The sequence below is a fragment of the Rhinopithecus bieti genome, unplaced genomic scaffold, assembly GCF_001698545.2.
Source record: "Rhinopithecus bieti isolate Rb0 unplaced genomic scaffold, ASM169854v2 scaffold_6792, whole genome shotgun sequence".
In the NCBI taxonomy this organism is placed as follows: Eukaryota; Metazoa; Chordata; class Mammalia; order Primates; family Cercopithecidae; genus Rhinopithecus; species Rhinopithecus bieti.
Genome location: NW_016805361.1, coordinates 1,415,887 through 1,434,895, shown reverse-complemented (window position 1 = coordinate 1,434,895; position 19,009 = coordinate 1,415,887). Strand labels below are relative to the sequence as shown.

Here is a 19,009-nt window from a genome sequence, read left to right as displayed (position 1 = left end):
CCTGGAAAAAACAACTTTTGTTGAAAACATTCACTCACAGGCAAAATCTGTGTTAGAAATCCATGTCAATATGACTCAGGCAATAAAAATGATTTGAAGTACTGGTTTCAACAGTCATTATGAATTATAAAGTGATTCAATATAAATCAAAATATAACGTATTACCTCATCTCTTTCATTAGGCTTTTGAAAAATGAGAAGTGACTGACCTAGTGTGCACTTAAATCAAAGAAAAAGTGGTGGAAGGAAAAGCACCAGGTCTTTGACAACCAGGCAACACAGCAGGCCGCTGCCAAACAGCAACTGCCTCCCATCACAGAAAACAGCAGTGGTGGTATAGAGGGCAGTACATGTCTGTCTGTCAACTTTACTGTTTCAAATCTGGAAGGCTGGGGAGAAGCCTACAAAGTAGAAGATATTTCCAGGAGAGGGCAAACTTTGTAAACAAGTGCTTTTTACTTGAAAATGTAGTGAAGATGTGTATTAGTGAAGATTCGTATCCCAAATCATACTTGTCACCCTTACTACTTTGGTGCCATTTTATGGAAGGTGTTTTCCAGTGAGACTGGCTGGCTCCAGTGTGGGGACTCTTGAAAAAGTTTTCTTCTCAATAATTCTTATCTTCTGCTACTCTGGGCAGTCGAGAGGGCTACACAGTCTAACCCAAGTCAGCGGTCGCTGTGGTGGTCATGAATGCTGTTCATCACCTCCTCTTCACCCCTTTAAGTTACAGTGGCCCTATGACTTGCTCTGGCCAATGAAATGTAAGCTGAAGTAACATGGGTCTTTCAGACAGGTGCATTCAAAGCCAGTGTGGGATTTGCCAGAATCTCTTTTGTCACCACTCCCTCTTCCCCATGACAACTGGAAATGACCTAGATGGCAGGTTGGACTCTGAAGGAAAGATGATGAGAAGCAGAGTCCAGGTAGAACATACTGTCTTAATCCATTGAGATTGCAGGCTGTTGCTGAATGATAACACAGGTCTATTTCTCACTGATGTGAATTTGTAGTTTGCTGCTATGTGTAGGGAATTATGCTAAACTACAAGGAATAAAAACATTCCATTAAAAAACAACTGAATTTGGCCAGGCGCGGTGGCTCATGCCTGTAATCCCAGCATTTTGGGAGGCCGAGGCGGTTGGATCATGAGGTCAAAGATCAAGACCAGCCTGACCAACATGGTAAAACCCCGTCTCTGCTAAAAACACACAAAAAAATTAGCCAGGCATGGTGGCGGGAGCCTGTAATCCCAGCTACTCAGGAGGCTGAGGCAGGAAAATTGCTTGAACCTGAGAGGAGGTTGCAGTGAAGTGAGCTGAGATCGTACCACTGCACTCCAGCCTGGGCGGCAGAGCAAGACTCCGTCTCAGAAAACAAACAAACAAAACAAAACAAAACAAACAAACAAAAACAACTGAATTTTCTGACTTTCCCTTTCTGTTAGGTTTCAAGCACTCACTTGGCAATGAGATCAAGGGGTAGGCCAGCTTCTACCATTTACGCATAAGTATAAATAAGTTTTAGTGCTGGGATTATTAGTGAAATGTAGAAATGAGCTCATGAATTGTGGAGATAAAATTTTACAGCTTATGAAACAATGCTTTCAAAACAATTATCAGTACAAGATAGGGCTTATGCAGAGGGACAAACAGAACAAATCTGAGTTAAGGGGTAGGTATGATTTCTGCAATTCACTCTAGGACAAGAAAAAGTAGTAATTTCTTTTGACTAAAATATGTGTTGTTTTTGAATCAACTCTGTACTTTTAAAACGTAAATTAAATTTACCTATCATAATGGAATAGTCATTGTGTAACAGCTATAACTCATTAACCATGGAAATTTAATTATAAACATAATAAGTAAAATTATAATTCTGTTTTACTGAATTAAACTTTTAAATGAAAATATTAGCTATTCAGTATTTTACATTCCTTTCTTATAAAAATTTCAATACTGCCAAATAGCAAATTAATATTTAAAATATATGTAAGGCTAAATCTAAACCTCTAAGAAATTATAGGGCCAAACACATTAATATACAATAATTACATAATTATATAACTACATTAATATTACAGTCAGTATCACCTGATAAATATAATTAAAATTGTTCCTTTCTAGGAAATTGGCATAAATGTGTCATTAAGTTTTAGTTAGTTTCCTCAAATTAATGACCATATATATACTTTGTAGAATCACTTTCACATTTACTTTTTATAATTTCTTCTTAGGTTTATAATTTCAGAATGCTCTATGTCAAATCTACTTTAAATGTCTACAATAAATGAGCTACTGTATTTAGTAATGATATAATTTACAAATAGTTTCCAGCTGATTTTGAAAACTTTCTTTTTCAGAGAATCAGCATTTACAGAACAGATAAAAAGGAAGATGTTTTGCTAGCTGGGGTGGTTGGAGGTGGAGCCACAGAGGCTGTATGTAGTTAGAGATCATGCATATTGTTAATCACCTTGCGACATCACGTTTTCTCCTTCCAATCTCTTACCCCAAGCCTTCCAGGCCAATTGCTTATTTATATTATCCATGTACAGATTTTACTTTAAAAGTCACTGGAAGAATTTTCTGTTGGGGTTTTAAAAAGTGAAGGTCACAGAAAACCTGTTGAAGAGTTTTAGTCAATGAACATTTACTAAATGTTTTCTAGTGCCAGGCATACAGTGCTAAGCATGAGGATATGAAAACAGCAAAACATCATTTTATTTTGAGTTGTACAAATCCTACTGGGGAAAAGGGAGTGAGGAGGTGAGAAGGTTCACAGAGCCGTAAACAATGAACTATAACAGCAGTGTATGCAGAGAATGCAGGAAAGGAAGAGAAGGGGGAGGGGGTGGGGTGTCTTAGTGTTGTAAAACCAGGGAGGGCCTCGGAGGGGCTGTATCTATCTTGGCAGGTGGAAGGAGCAGGGTGAAAGCCATTCCAGGTAGAGGGAATGCAGATATAAGAAGTACTCAGATGTGCTTGGTGCGTTTTTTGGAAGAAAAAGGGTCTGTTATACAGTGGAAGATGCATGAGGACCGTTATGAAGGAAACCAGAAAAAGTAGGCTGAGACTGAATTACAAAGGTTTTGTAGGCCGAATCAAAACGATTAAACTTTTAAGGCCACATGGACCAGTGGTGGTTTGCAAGAAGACTGTGTGGAGTGATGACGACTTTCCTTAGTGCTACAGTGGGGGAGAGACTGAAGAGGGGAGATGCTGGCAGTATGAAGGTCAGTTGGATGAACATCACTGTCAGTTTTCTCCCTGTGTGCTCGCCTGTCATTCCAATAACAAAACCGACCAACCAGAACATCAACTTTTTTCTTACAGGTCTCATCAAGTTTTCCAGTTTTGATTTATGAGCTACATTTAATCAGTAAAATGTAAGCTCCACAAGGCCAGGGACTGGGGCCTATTTTATCTCAGGCGTATCTCGAGGCCATGGGCAGTGTCTGACATGTAGTTGACACTCATCCAATACCTGCTGAAGAGACACATGATTTCTTCCAAACAGTGATTGTGATCTGGAGCATATCTCTCACTGCTTTATCCCAATCACCACCCAATCTGATAAGCACCGTTTCCATGAGCTGCTCTGTACAGGTGAGGACACTATACAAAAACATGCTTAGAAGAGTCTTCCTGCTGAGGGGGCCACTCAAACTCATGGTCATCAAAACTTTCTGTCTCTTAATAAGTGAACAACATGGTTCTTACTGCTTTCAAGGTTTTTCCCAGAAGAGTGTCTCAATAAGGATGCTGTTGAGAAGGGGCAGAGAAAGTTTTATCAGCTTCTCTTTCATTTTGCGATCTATTTATATTCTTATTTTTGTTATATCTCTTTTTTCCCCTAAATTAATGAAATATAGACTTAACCACATATTTACTTTTTCTTAATGCAGACCTTTGGAGCTATGTATTTTTTTAAGTATAACTCTGGCTGCTTTCCACCAAATTTAATGTGATGCTTATACTGTAGTTGTTAAATAGTCTAATATACTCATTCCTTGATCTAGTTATTTGAGAGATTTTTAAATTTTCAAGTAGGTCTACCATTTTAAATATGTGTACATTTCTAATGTTATATTTTGATTGGAGGTATGATGTACATATTTTCCTAAAATTTTCATTGTCTATAGCATATGAAAAATATTGTAAAGAATTTAAGTACTGTATTAGTCTGTTTTGTGTTGCTATAAAGGAATACCCAAGGCTGGGTGATGTATAAACAAAAGAGGTTTATTTTGGCTCATGGTTCTGCAGATGGTATAAGCAGCATAATATCAGCATCTGCTTCTGGTGGGGCCCTCAGGAAACCTACAATCATGGCAGAAGGTGAAGGGGGAGCAGGTGTTACACATGGCCAGAGGGACAGCAAGAGAGACAGGGGAAAGAGAAAGAAGGTAGCACACTTTTTATTTTTTTTAAGTAGAGACAGAGTCTGCCTTTGTTGCCTGGGCTTCTCTCAAATTCCTGAGGCTCAAGTGATCCCCCTGCCTCAGTCTCCCCAAGTGTTGGGATTACAGGGATGAGCCACCATGTCCAGCCAGATTCTTTTTAACAACCAGACCTTGCGGTAACTAATAGAGTGAGAACTCACTCATTACCCTGGAGGAAGGCACCAAGCCATTCATAAGGGATCTGGCCCCATGACCCAAACATCTCTCATTAGACCCCATCTTTAACACTGGGGATCACACTTCAATATGAGATTTGGAGGGGACACACATCCAAACTGTATCAATTACCTAATTTTCAATTTTGCTGTACCACTATTTCAATTCTTCCTTTTAACTGTATTGCATAGCTCTGTTATTTCTTCATTGTATGGGATTAACATTTATTTTTATTTTAAGGTATTATGACCACTGTTTTCAATTCCGGCCTTTTTATTTTTTTCCCCAATTAGGCCTTTTGTTGATATCTCTGCTTTCTGGATTTACATCTACCTAATTAGAGATCATAATTAAAATTCTTTCCATATATAAGAGAGCAGGATAAATCTAAGCTCAATTTTCATAATTTAGAATTTAGGCAGGATTTGGGAAGGTGCTAATGTATTTCTGGTGGATCCAAATGTATTGCTGGATTTTTCTTGTTTATACCACGTATTTCTACCTTTTATGGAAAATTCATCATAGCAATATATGTGGGTTATTTTATGATATCAAATTTTTTGTATTCATATGGCAAAACCAGATTGCTGTTAATTCTCTTCCCTTCTTTGCTCTGATCCCTAGGAAACCTGAAGATACATTTCCGTACAAAGCCCAGATGATTTACAAACTGGCAGAATACACTGCTATGTGCTAACCTTACCTGAAACTTTCATATGCCCTAACTTTATTCTCTGTTTTTCCACAGCTCTGATGGAATCATACACATTTTCCGGCACTCTGATTATTTTGCAGAATGAGGCAGGAAACAGACGGATAGTCTGGGAGATTACTCACTTTCTAATGAATTGTGGCAGACATTGAGTTTGAAACGTAACCAATCATATATCCTAATTTTCTTTTTTCTTTTTTTTGAGATGGAGTCTCGCTCTGTCACCCAGGCTGGAGTGCAGTGGCACAATATCGGCTCACTGCAAGCTCCGCCTCCTGGGTTCACGCCATTCTCCTGCCTCAGCCTCCTGAGTAGCTGGGACTACAGGTGTGTGCCACTACGCCTGGCTAATTTTTTGTATTTTAGTAGAGACGGGGTTGCTCCGTGTTAGCCAGGATGGTCTCCATCTCCCGATCTTGTGATCCACCCGCCTCGGCCTCCCAAAGTGCTGGGATTACAGGTGTGAGCCACCGCACCCGGCCCATATATCCTAATTTTCTAGAGAATTTCTAAACATTTTAATGATTATCCATAAAACAAACTCTAAAAAATCGATTTCTAACTCCCAAATGCTCCAAATATCTTAACCCTATTATGAAAAAGCAAATACATCTTCCCACCAGTAAACATTCTCAATCTTATCTCCTTTCTACTCCACAATCCTACTCCCCTCCGTGTTTCCTCCTTGTTAGTCTTAAAATTTGGCAGTATTATACTTATTGAGTAAATCTCTCTCAGCAATATTTTGTACTGGTGTTTGCAGCAGTGGATAACTTTTAGGGGAATCTGAAGAAAATCCTTTTGCTGCCTTCAAAATGAAAGGTTATCATAGTAAACTCATCTACTGTAAAAATCCATTCTGTCTCTTTTACCATTCTTGGATACGATGTCTTCCTCACCTTTTTTCTTTGAAAGCTAGTTCTTAATCATTTTGGCTTCCAGGAGTTGGCTATTGTTTTTCTGTTTTACACACTTAAATTGTACTGGTGGAATGTTTTCTTTGAGGACTAAACTCTGGTCTATTCTAAATGTCGTCTCTTAGCTTACAAAACAGTTTTGCAAATCAGATTACATTTTTTCAGATATCTTATTAACTTGTCAGTTTCCATGTGGCTTGTCTATTTCCTCTGCCATATTTATGTTCACCACAGTGGGTGAAATCTTATTGTTGGCTCCTACCCGTCCTACCTCCCTACCCTTCTCACAGGGCCTCAATTTCCTGTTCAGGAATCTATACTTCCTTATACTACTCAGTCTTCACGGGATATGAATCCAAACTTTGCAGAAGATTTCTATCATATCCTTTTTCATTCTCCAAGATCCCCAAAGAGGCTGAATGTAACGGAAACTCTCATAATTAGTTTCTTTCTCCAGGGACTTTGTGTCTTGAGTAGACTAACAGAAGGGTGGAAGAAACAGTCATGTTACTAATTGTAGGGTGTCCCAGGGTGATAGTACAGCTATAGAGATCCCCTATGCCAACTTGACACTTTTTGTTCCAAGTTGCTCTTCAGCCCTCTCTCTGATTCTGTAACATCTCTATGTCCTATTACATTCTCTTTCTGCTCAATATAGCTATTGGTTTCTGTTGTAAAACAAATAATGTTACATGGTATATTCACATAAGTTCTTTTCTACATGTGTCACCTTCTCTTGCAATGTCATATTTTACACGTTTTTGCACTTGTCAATTTCAATATCATCTTTGCTTTACTCTTATTCTGTAGTAGTATTTCCAAAAATTGTTCTGAAAATAATTATAATTTACTCTTAGCAGATGTCACTTTATTTTTTTTTTAAATAGAGGAAGGCTATTGTTAAGTAGGTGTGGAAAATGTGAGGGTAAATAAAAGTTAATTCGCTTTTTTTGTGCATTCTAAATTTCCAAGAAAGAATACAGGATGTAGCTCTTCTCAAACATATTTTTAGTATCTACACAGATACAGATTTATCCTGCCATAAAAGAAACTAGTGGTCTTTAGAACATATTTTGGGTAATCATATTCTAGATGCTGCTATATTTACCATCTCTAGTGAGAATTTTAGTTCCCTTCCAGCTTATAATAGAGCAGTGCTACCTTTTAAATTTACTTTTAATACTGATCCTTCCTATTTAATATTCATCTCATCTCCATCCTATCTGTTTGTAATTCTCGTGGTTGAGTTTCTTACATAACATTTGAAAATACTGAGGATTGACTTTTTTATGGTGCTACAAAATATTTTAACTGAGCTAGCAGGTTTCAAATTTTTGAATATGCACCTGTAATCAAAGTTTACTACAGGTACTTCATGTTTCTATTAGTTTTTCGATAGTTTAGACTTCTGCTGGGATTCTTAACTATTGTTCATTGTTTCTAACTGTAACTTCCCTGAAACACGTGTCACAAATCAGTGGTACTTCTTCTCCTGCTTTTGCAATATAAATTTAAGAATCTTGAGCTGATATCAATGTGGGGTCTATCTACTTCTGATGGTGATTTGTTCTTAAAATACTCCTGAGCCTCGGTGATGAAATCAATGTTAAATCATGGTGGTTTAAAAGTCCCCCTATGAGATACACAGAAAGATGAATTGTCTTAGACACCTTAGTAAATTGTCTGATCTACATAAAAAGTGTGTGGTATAAAACTTTATCAACTATTTAAAACCAACTTATTCATAATTTGCTATGGTGGTGTTCTATTACATGAATGCTCATTTAAAAACATTTTGATATGAATACAAATAGCTCAAGAACAGACCTGAGGTAAAATAAATTTTCTGGATCACATTCCTAATGGCCAATTCCCCTGAATGCATTCATCAAATGAAAATCAATTGTCAGGGACTAAGTAATTGGGAGAAATAGGTAAGTGATGATGTTAAAACAATCCAGTATTAATCACTTCTCACCTGCCAACACCACTTCAGAGAACAAATATTATTGATTATAGCAATATTATTCAAAATAAAAAGATACTGAAAATAATCTAATTGTCCAATGTTTAGAAATTATAAGAAAAAACATGCTAAGAATATGGGTCCCTATAACTAAAGCACTCTACAGATACAAAAATAAAAGAAGAAAATCTTACATTTTATCATAAAATAAAAATACAAAAAACCTACATGTAATAAAAACATGTTTGTATAGTGATGAGGACAAAGCAGACAGACTGAAAGAATAGTTATTTGCAACGGAAGTGTTCTTTGTAGCCACTTGTTTACTAAAGTTCACTGTACAGAATTAAAAATATCCTTACAAAGTCTTAGGCAAATTATTTCATCTATAGGCAAACTATAATATGTGGGTATTATAATTATATATATATACACATATCAAGTATACACATATATAAGAAAGACATATATATATGTAAACTTAAAACACTGAGTGAAAAAGTATCCTAATCAAATATGATGTATATTTAGAATAAATACATATGTGTTTTTCTTTGTATGCTCTATTATCCTAATTGAGCCCAGACACAAAAGGATGCAATCCTTATTTCCTCCAAATTGTCTCACCTCCACATAAATTATGGAAGAAGTTAAAACCAAGGTCATCTTAGTATAGCATTACCAAAGCAATGAGAACATCCTGGCATTGGATACTCAAGGACAAGTATTCTAAAAGCAGAAACCTGTTAACTAAAATACCATCAGTTAATTTTAAACATAACTTTTAAAAAATATAGTGTCCTGGGGTATTTTGGTTTTGGCTTAATCCTTACTATACCGTAAACTGAACTGAACAAATGAAGTTATTTGGCAGTGGAAAAATCGAAAAAAGGGAGGAAGAGGCATAATGCACCGGCGGATCACATTACCCTGGCTGAGAAGGTAACAGAGTCCACAATGAACAACATTTAACACTAAAACAGGAGAGATACAGAGGAATACAGAAGTCACCTATTTACTTTGGAAAGATCTAAGGTAGAATAAAATCTAAACAGAGAAGAAATGTAAGATTGTGAGGGTTGTATGTTGTGGTTAAGAAAGTACTTGAGAGACACAAACAAAGTCAAACAGTTTTTCTCATTAAACATTTATTGCTCTCCTTAAATGTTTGAAGGAGCATAGCAATACATGAAATACTGCATTGGGTAAGATCTACTCTTTCCCCAGTTGGAATGCTGAGGCTAACTCAAATCTGATTGAGGTGCAACTGAAGTACGTGACAGTTTTTCCATAATGTCAGCATTTAACACTGTCAACATTAAAGATGAGGCCCATTCCAACAACCCTTAGTGGACACCTATGATATTCCTAAAGTTGTCCAAAACCTTTCAAGAAAATAGCATCAGTGGCCTTTAAGAGGATACAAAAATCCTTTCTTAATCTATCAATAAAAGGCAGTTAAATTTAAAATTCCTGCCTTGCTCCAAGCAGTGGATAATTAATGAAGCCTTGACTCAGGAAGAGCTCCAAAACACTTGATACAGGGATGCTGGCCTTTAGGACTGTTTACTTGGTAGCTAAGTGTCTCACTCCCTCAATTACATAAAAACTATAATTTTTATATCTTGCTTGCCAGCCTTCATTTAAAGAAGTTTTTATTTATATTAACATTAAAATAATTCTTAAAGAAAAAAATTCATCCACAAGCCTGCCACTACACTAAACTTCTTTAATTTGTCCATAGGCACATATAATTTGTGGCTATAATCACACCATACATAACACAATAGCGCCAGTTTTTAAAGGCATTAACATTTGCTGACAATATGTTCTGCCAAACTTTCCCAGCTTGCTCATTTAATTAGCACATATTGTAAGAAACTCAGTGTAAGCTACAGCTTCATTGAAATATAAAAATTCCATAGATTCCTTCTAAGTATATGTCACAAATGGCATATTTTACCAAAAATTTAGTTTAAGACACTTTATAATTCATATTTATATACCACTTTTCATCTTACCTCTTCTCCAGACAGATAGTAGGCTGAGAGTAGTCCACCAACAAAGCGTATATTTACTTCAAAGACAGAAATTTCAGCATTCTATGGAAAAAAAAAATCAAACATGATAGTACACATTTCAGAAAACCATAATTGTGATACATTATACTAAATACTTAAATTTTGTTCAAATCTTATGCTTGCCCAGAGAAATTTATATACAGGGGGAAATGCTCTCCCTTTTAAAATTAAAGTATTAAATATCACTGTGCATTATATATGTCAAAACATCACTAATGGACCCCCAAAATCGTACAATCATTATATGACAATTTTTTAAAATAAAGGAAAAACATACTTAAAATAAAGGATATGGTGTGTCTCTGTGTCCCCACCAAAATCTCATCTTGTAGTTCTCATTATTCACACATGTTGTGGGATGGACTGCATGGGAGATAACTGAATCATGGTGGGGGCGGGGGGCCTCTTTCTCGTGCTGTTGTTGTGATAGTGAATAAGTCTCATGAAATCTGATGGTTTTAAAAAGGGAGTTTCCCTGCACAAGCTCTTTCTCTCTTTGCCTCTGGCCATCCATGTAAGATGTGACTTGCTCCTTGCCTTCCGCCATGATCGTTAGGCCTCCCCAGCCATGTAAAACTGTAAGTCCACTAAACCTCTTTTCTTCCCAGTCTCAGGTATGTTTTATCAGCAGTGTGAAAATGGACTAACACAATAGATAAAAATACTTTTGACTCCTAAACAAAACTATAAAAATATTTGTAAACTAAAGTTCTCTCCTCTCTCTTCAACAGCAGATACAATACTTGATATTCCCTATTTGTGTAAACACAATGGGGCCAGGGCATTTTTTTTTCTGATCTGCATTCTCCTTTATTTTATTTGTTTGCCTGCTTCTTATTCCTGAAAGGCCATTCAGCCTACATTAGTCTAGGAATCTAGTAGTTCCACATTAGTCTAGGAATCTTTTCATTATGTTGCACAGCTGGACTGCAAATAGGATTTGAAGTCCGAGGACTTGGGTCCTAGTGCTGGTTTCCAACTTTTTGCCTGTGGCTTGGGATTGTTCTTCTCATCTCTGAGAAGACAATTTATCTTCACATAAAGGACATGATAATAATCATGTATGCTATACCATGGTGAAATAGTCCTTATTTACATCAATAATAGCTTGCTTTTCTTATTTACAACGTACCAGGTGCTGTGCTAATGTCTTTATATAGACTATCTCTTTTAGTCCTCACAATGACCTTATGAATTAATTACTATTCTTATGTCCATTTTAAAATGCTGAAGCCGAGACTTATAGTGGTTAATGTTACTTTTTGAAGTTCAGACAACTAATAATTGGTAGAAGCAGGATTTGAACTTGAGTACTGTGACTCCTGATGCAGGGCTCTGCTAGTCTGACTTCTATACACCTCACATGATAATGCTCCAAGTCTCTTTATTCATGGTCATATAATTAGTAATGACTGCCAATATTTTATATTCAATTAGTAAATAGATCTGTCTTACATTCTGTTACTAGATAAGTTAGAATAGCTAACCTACTATTTAGATTATAAAGTACATTTCAAGCTTTAGTTACCTTCTTTTCATGTTCATTGGGCCTACTGAGTAGTTGTTCACTTTTGCCTAACATCAAACCACTCACTAATAATCATGGGACTCACAGCAATTTAAAATGTATGGAGTCAATATCTGGCAGATAAACTTAGTCAAAATCATGAGATATTATTTCCTTTAACAAGCATTTATTAAGCAACTACTATGTGCCAGATCCTGTCCTAGGTTATAGGGAAATGGCAATAAAGACTGATAAGGTCCTCAAGGTCACTTGAGTCTACATTTTAGTGGGATAAAACATTTCCACAAAAAAAGGTGATAAGTATTCATTTTATCCTTACATGCTCTCTGTAAAAAGGTTTAAGGATCTAACAATTAAAGCCAAATAATTGCTTAAATTAAAAAAATTCAAAAAAATTCCTATAAAAGGACAATTATGAAAACAAGTTAGGAGACAGAATTATTAGGTCAACGTTAGGCAAAAACATCACAAAATAAGACTGGTGTGTTTAACTGTATTTTATAATTTGTAATGTGCACCTGATACAATCTGATTAAAAGTACTCTATATAGGTGTAATTTAACTTTGAGGTCTATCACTCTGAATGAGTTTTACATAAATATTGGCAAAGGCTTTAATGTTCTACAAAAGTACTGATAAGGAAAAGGGAAGATAATCCATACATTTAGTTTGGTTCACGTGACTATGTTTCCTATGTTTAAGAGTAATAATATCTAATAATAAAATGTAATAAGCTTAAACCCTCAAATCACATTCCTCTCAATTAGTACTTAGGTTTTTCAGTTTTTAAACCTGGAAACAGTTTCCCACATTTCTGCCTATTGAAGACTTATAAGATGATCTTATATTCTTATTCTGGCTATAGATTCTTTACATAACGCATTTTCTCTTCCTCCTGTGAAAATCTGGATAATCATGACCTTTATATAGACATCTGATAAAAATTATTGCAACATGGAGGTCTGAGTTATGTCAAACACCGCCAGAAATATATCTTCAGCTAGACATCAATCAACTGTTGGATGCAGTTATTCAACCAGTTATTGATTCAATTACATATTCTAAAACCTAAATTTTATTTATTTTGTACTGTACAATATTGAGAAATGACCCTGCAAGGTGCCATACTCAAGGTAACTTGCTATAGCTCTGGATTTCATGGATCTAACAGTCTGTCCAGTGAGCCTGTTTAAGAAGCAAATCTGGCTTGTTAGTTAATCCATGAAGGATCCCAGTGACTGCTATGTCCTTGTCTTTAATAAATCTTGCTCTGGAACATCATACCACCACCATCACTAGTTCTCAAGTCACCATCTTCTCTGTTTGAAAACCAGAACCACATTCAAATTTCCAACATATAATTCTTTCTCTCTCCTTTTCAAAGTTAAGTTTAAGTAATATAGAAATCTTACTTTGAGGTCACTTTCAATATTCTAGGTTGTATTATGTTTTTAGGCCAAAAGATTGAAATTTAGACCCTTTAGTTCACTCTTTACAGATCCGTAGATGAAAAGACTAAGAAGATAAAATCCTCTCACCACACCAAATTGGTTGGCTATCCTGGAGCAGCAGACTATAAACTGCAGAAATCAGAAAGACCTGGGATTGAAGGTTGATTTGGAAGCCACCTGAGTTTGAGGTCCCAGGTAACTAATTTATTCCGAGTCTTGGTTTCGTCATATGTAGAAAGGGACAAAGCATTCCTCCATGACGTAAAGTAATGTACACAATAGCTGGCCCAAATAACGCACTCAATAGACAGTTGTTGCTGCTACCACTGTGCAGCTCAGCCTAAATGAACTAAAACCTACCTTCCCAGGGTCACTGGAAAATCAGAAACTCTAGAGTCATAAATACTCACCTTCTTTGGCCTATTTGAGGTCTTATTTCTCAAGGGCTTAAAAATCCTCTTTTGAAATACAGAAGTTGACCAACTTCCTTTGGGGCTTGATATATTTTATATGAAATCTGAATTTTCAAAAGTGAATTTCTACAATTGAGGGTCTCAAGCCATTTCTATAAACTTCTGATTCTAATTGCCATTAAAATATTAAATGTAAATAAATATATTCTTATTAATAATCTTGATGTTCTAAAAGTTTTCTACTGACTTATCCTGATGACAGAGGAGGTATTTGGAGCAGGGCGGGGACAGCAGGTAGACAAAGCAGCCTGTAACACTAAATCTTATGAGATTTATCCTAACAATGTGAATTTTGCAGTCTACCTGAGTTTGTTTTAAAATAAAATTAACTTCCCCTTTAAATCTTCAAGATTGCATTCCGGTATGCCCCATGTATTCAGTGGCTTCTAGTACACAGTCTTACGTGAGTAGTAATTTAAGTAGATCCCATCTTTTATTTAAATTCCATGTACCTATTAGTTAATGTCAACCAATAAACAAGAAAAGGTTGGAAATTTTTGGTTAAGACCTACCAATAAAAAAATAAGAATTGGAGAAATTGTTCTTTCATTTTGATTTACTTATATGAATGACCACTGAATCAAAGAACACACTAAACCAGATTCATCTATAAATTGAATATATGGTATGCCTAAATTTACACCTAAAATCAAGAGGCAAGTATTACAAATCATGAAAAAATTATCTCTCAGTACTAATCTCTATCATTGTCTTGGGTGTTTTAGATTGATAACTTCCTCCTTAAATGTATCCCTTTTCTGTATATTTTTGTCTACTCATTTAGTATACATGTATGTAAACATATGAGATAAAGTGATAAAGACTGCTAACATGAGATAAAGTGATAAAGACTGCTAACATGAAAAAAAGAGTCCAATTTATAAATTATTTTGTATGCTTCCCTCCTCCAATCCTAACATCATGTTCCATCTCTCTGCTAAGAAAGGCTTCTTCCGAACCAACGTATCCTGAGATCATGGACAGGAAGTATCTAACCCCATCTAGGCAACAAAGAAAATGAACACTTCAAAACCTGTTTTCAAATAAGTATCTGAAAGACCAACCTCTTCACACTAGACAAGACAGCACTTTAAACAACTCTGAAATTTGATATTTTTATAGGCAACTTATTCACCAAAATTAGCTATACGATAATGTATTTTAATAGATTTCAGTAAGTGAAATAACAGAATCGACAATGAAAATAACAAATTTAAGTTTTGGTGCAGATTCAGCCAGTTTCCTTTTGCTTGAGGAGCTATATAAAGATGCAAGCTTTTTCCGAGGAACATATAAATGGTTTCTTTGAACCTTCAAGCCTTATGATGTTTATTTAGAGTCGCATTTGTATTAGAATTCTTAATTATTATCTTATGATTCCATACAGCATAACAGATCTGATTGACTGCATTAAATGGAAAAATATTTCTTGGAAAAGAACTTTTCAGAAATATTTAAATTCTATTCTGAGTGTTTAATTTTCAGAGTGAACTCAAAGTGTAACAGTTTTCGTTTTTAAAAGGACAATTCTCTGATCCCTACAATCAGTGGCTACTCTTTTGCTAGCTATTCCTCCAAACTCTGTATCAGCTTTCTACTTAGTGAATTATGAGCCTGGTACAGGGCTGTTATCACACATGAGAATCAAGCAAGCTTTAATAACTGCCCACTACACACCAATGCAATATTTCTGTTTAATATCAACTGTTTCACTACAATCCAACGTAAATAACTAACAACTGCTCCATTACTAACACATGATAACGATGCTTTATCTTTAATCAATGGCTTTGTCAGAAGCAACATGAGACTTTTCAAAGCCATTGATTAAAGACTGGTAACTACCAATAAGCCTTGCCTATGTTTAGGCCTAGCATACACCTTTATTTATAAATGATACTACAAAGTGTGTGCTGGATTACCACTTTGAGGATTAAAAGCGTACAACTCCCTTTAAACAGATTAAATTGCAATATTTCACAGTGTAAGTCAGTGTGTCACAGTGTGTCCGAAGAGCCTTTGGCTTCCTATTTAAGCAATGTGACAAACCTCTTAAGACCACTAACAAAGTGCAAGTTCTGTGGGCCACAAAGATATGCAAATACCTATTTTCTCTATGTTAATAGATTGGTTTTACCATGCAGGTACAGAGGCTCTCAAGCAGCAGCCCTAATTACCATCAGAGAGAACAGCACAGTATCCTCTTAAAACCAAAACCCAAATCATCACTCTTGGCAGGTATTCCCTAGCATTCAGATGGAACACACTCAATAACTTCATTTAACAGGATAATTAATTTAGTTATCTGCACCCATCAGGATGTAATGTGGCTCTAAAACAGACCTTTCTCAGGAGCAACACTAGGGCAAAAGTAACTTCTTTCATGCTCTATAGTATGGAACTCTGGACCTAAGCCAAGTACTCAGTCACGCATTTGAGAAGATCCAAAGTTGCTTCTTGAAGTCAACATATATCCTCCGGACAGGGAACCCTACAACTTAACTTTCTTGAAAAGTAGGAGGGCATTCCAACTGGATATGCAAACAATCTGGATCTTTACACTGAAGAAAAAAAAAAGTCACCGTTGCCACCAGTACTTCTGTTCTCCAAAACACAAAGTGTTCATTACAACCAAAGGCATGATCCAGATGCTTGCCAAAGATCACAGTTGCAGTGTGTTGCTAGTTAGTGTCTACAGCAGGCTGATCATCTATCCTTTGCCATGCTCAAGGCTCTGCCTCTCACACTCAGATATCGCTTTACCGCAGTCTAGAAATATGGCTTTAAGGAAAATTTCTACACAGCTTTAGCTTTTACAAAGGGTTAATATAAGAAATTGTTATCTGGAGAAAAATTCTATATATTCTATAAAATTCATTACAGAAGATAGTTTTCAATATTTCTCATGTGAGGTTCTAGGTAACCAACATTGTTTTAAGTGTCAGTAAAACCACAATTGAAATCAGAAATACCCAAATAGGAAACCCTTGATCACTTGTTCTTATGTGACTGATCTTCCTGTTGTCAGGGGCCACTACAAATCTGTTCTGGAAATAGGTTAGGTAATAACAGGTAGACCAACTGATTTGAACTCCATATCATCTGTAACTATATAAACAGATGACACAATACAGCTACCCTTCCACCTGAGGTCTTCTTCCAGCTGAGTATAGCATAGGCTGTCAGGAAGTAGGACAAGATAGCTTAACTTCTCTTTCATTTAACAAACATTTATCAAATCACTATTGAACAATACACTCTAATTAGTACTCTAATATTAAGATGACATGCCTAACCTCAGAGGACTCAAATTCTCTGGCTGTCTATATATTTCTCAACTCTTTGCATTTCTTCTTCAATTAAAAAAACACAAGGTCACTGAGTTAGGCAGACTGTGTTCAAACCTGAGATCTTGCTGCATAATTTGGGACAGACTAATTAACCACTTATTCATCTATAAATACAGGGAAAAATATCAGTTACTACTCTGTATGCTTGTCACGAAGATTAAACAAGATACACCCATGAAAAAAAATCACGTATCATAATACTTGGGATGTATCACAAACTACTAATTTTTTTATTTTTTGAGACAGAGTCTCACTCTGTTGCCCAGGCTGGAGTTTTTTTTTTTTTTTTTAAAAATAGATATGGGGTGGGAGAGGTCTTACTATGCTGCCCAGGCTGGTCTTGAACTCCTGGGCTCAAGAAATCCACAAGTCTGGGCCTCTCAAAGTGTTGGGATTACAGGTGTGAGCCACCACGCCTGGTCAAATAGTAGTTTCCTCTTTCATTTCTTTCCTACCGAGATAGCCTGGCACTAGCTAAGGTTCTCTACTTTTCCTGCTAGACTAAATGCCCATAAGAGTGAATACTTGATCCTTAGAAGATACTTAGTAAATAATACATGAGTGAATGAAGAGTGACTAACCAAGAATCAGTTTTAGATTCTTTGTCCTAAGATTACTTTGAGCTAAAATTAGAAAAGTTATTCATGGAGTCAATACTTAGGGTTTTCTCCCAATATGTATGTGCTTCTACAGATACCTGAACTGAATACAAGCTCCTTCTGTGAAGTCCTTGCTCCTTACTCCCCAGAACATATTATCCCAGTGACTTATTTTAAGCCAGCTGTTAAAGTCATTTGAACTTTGTGCTACCAAGTATGCAAAATGAATCAACTTCCTATGCCCTAATGAAAAGAAAATGAGTTTTAGTTAATTACAGTATAAACCAATAGAAAACTTTACATTTTTCGGTGATATAAATTGGATATTTCACATTAACAAATTTATTCTTGAGTATAAAATTTGTTTATACTTAGGAGCACCATAGGATAAGCCAACTCTCAACAATAGTGTTTGTTTTGTTTTTATTATCCCTTTGCAATAAATTTAGATGCATTAACTTTTCTTTTCTTTTCTTCTTTTTTTTTTTTTTGAGTCTGAGTCTCTCTGTGTCGCCCAGGCTGGAGTGCAGTGGTGCAACCTCGGCTCACTGCAACCCCAGGCTGGTCTCAAACTCCTGACCTCGTGATTTGCCTGCCTTGGCCTCCCAAAGTGCTGGGATTACAGGTGTGAGCCACCATGCCCGGCCCACAGAAGTATTATTAAGAAAGCAAGCCTCCAAAATGAAACAGTTTTTTTCCAGTGCTTTAGTTTTTCATGTTTAGCTCTATCAATATCAGCATTACCACAGGTGACTCTAATCAAATAGCTCCATAACCTTGAGCAAATCACTAGCTCCTTATGCCTGTTCTCTTACATTTAAAATAGAAGGGTTTAACACATTGATCCCCAAGGTTCCTTAACATTGATTGGAATATTGTCTCCTTTATATTCTAGATTCAATTATTAGGCAAATTAAACACAGACTCATCTGCCTGTCTTTAAGGTGCCCCAAATGTGGTATATATAGCAATTAATTAGGGGAGTAGAAACAAAATATTAAACTTTTAATGTACATAAGTTTTTAATTGAAATAGATGGGGGAAATACTTAGCTTTACTGATCCTTAATATTCTGCCTAACAACTGGTGTCTTCATTTGGTCTCTGAGAGCAAGAGTGCCACAAAGCAGAGGCAACAGTGGGAAATTCTCTTTGTCCACTTTCAACATATAGAATGTTACTTGTGCATGGTGACTGGGATTTACAGATACTATCAAATGCTTGCCCAACAGACAAGAGACTTACGAGAATTTCTGCAAAGTGGTCTCAGATTAGAAATACCGATAGCGCACACTTAAGTGAATGACTAAAA

The 19,009-nt window shown here is 36.0% G+C and overlaps 1 protein-coding gene across 3 annotated transcripts in view; it reads right to left on the bottom strand.

Moving 5' to 3' along the window:
* MAN1A1 (mannosidase alpha class 1A member 1) overlaps positions 1-19,009 on the bottom strand; it is a 168,354-nt gene that overhangs the window by 99,657 nt on the left and 49,688 nt on the right. For all 3 annotated transcript variants that reach the window (XM_017872224.1, XM_017872226.1, XM_017872227.1), the window contains exon 5: positions 10,238-10,318. In XM_017872224.1, coding sequence (XP_017727713.1) covers positions 10,238-10,318 — 81 coding nt within the window. The remainder of the gene's footprint in view (positions 1-10,237; positions 10,319-19,009) is intronic.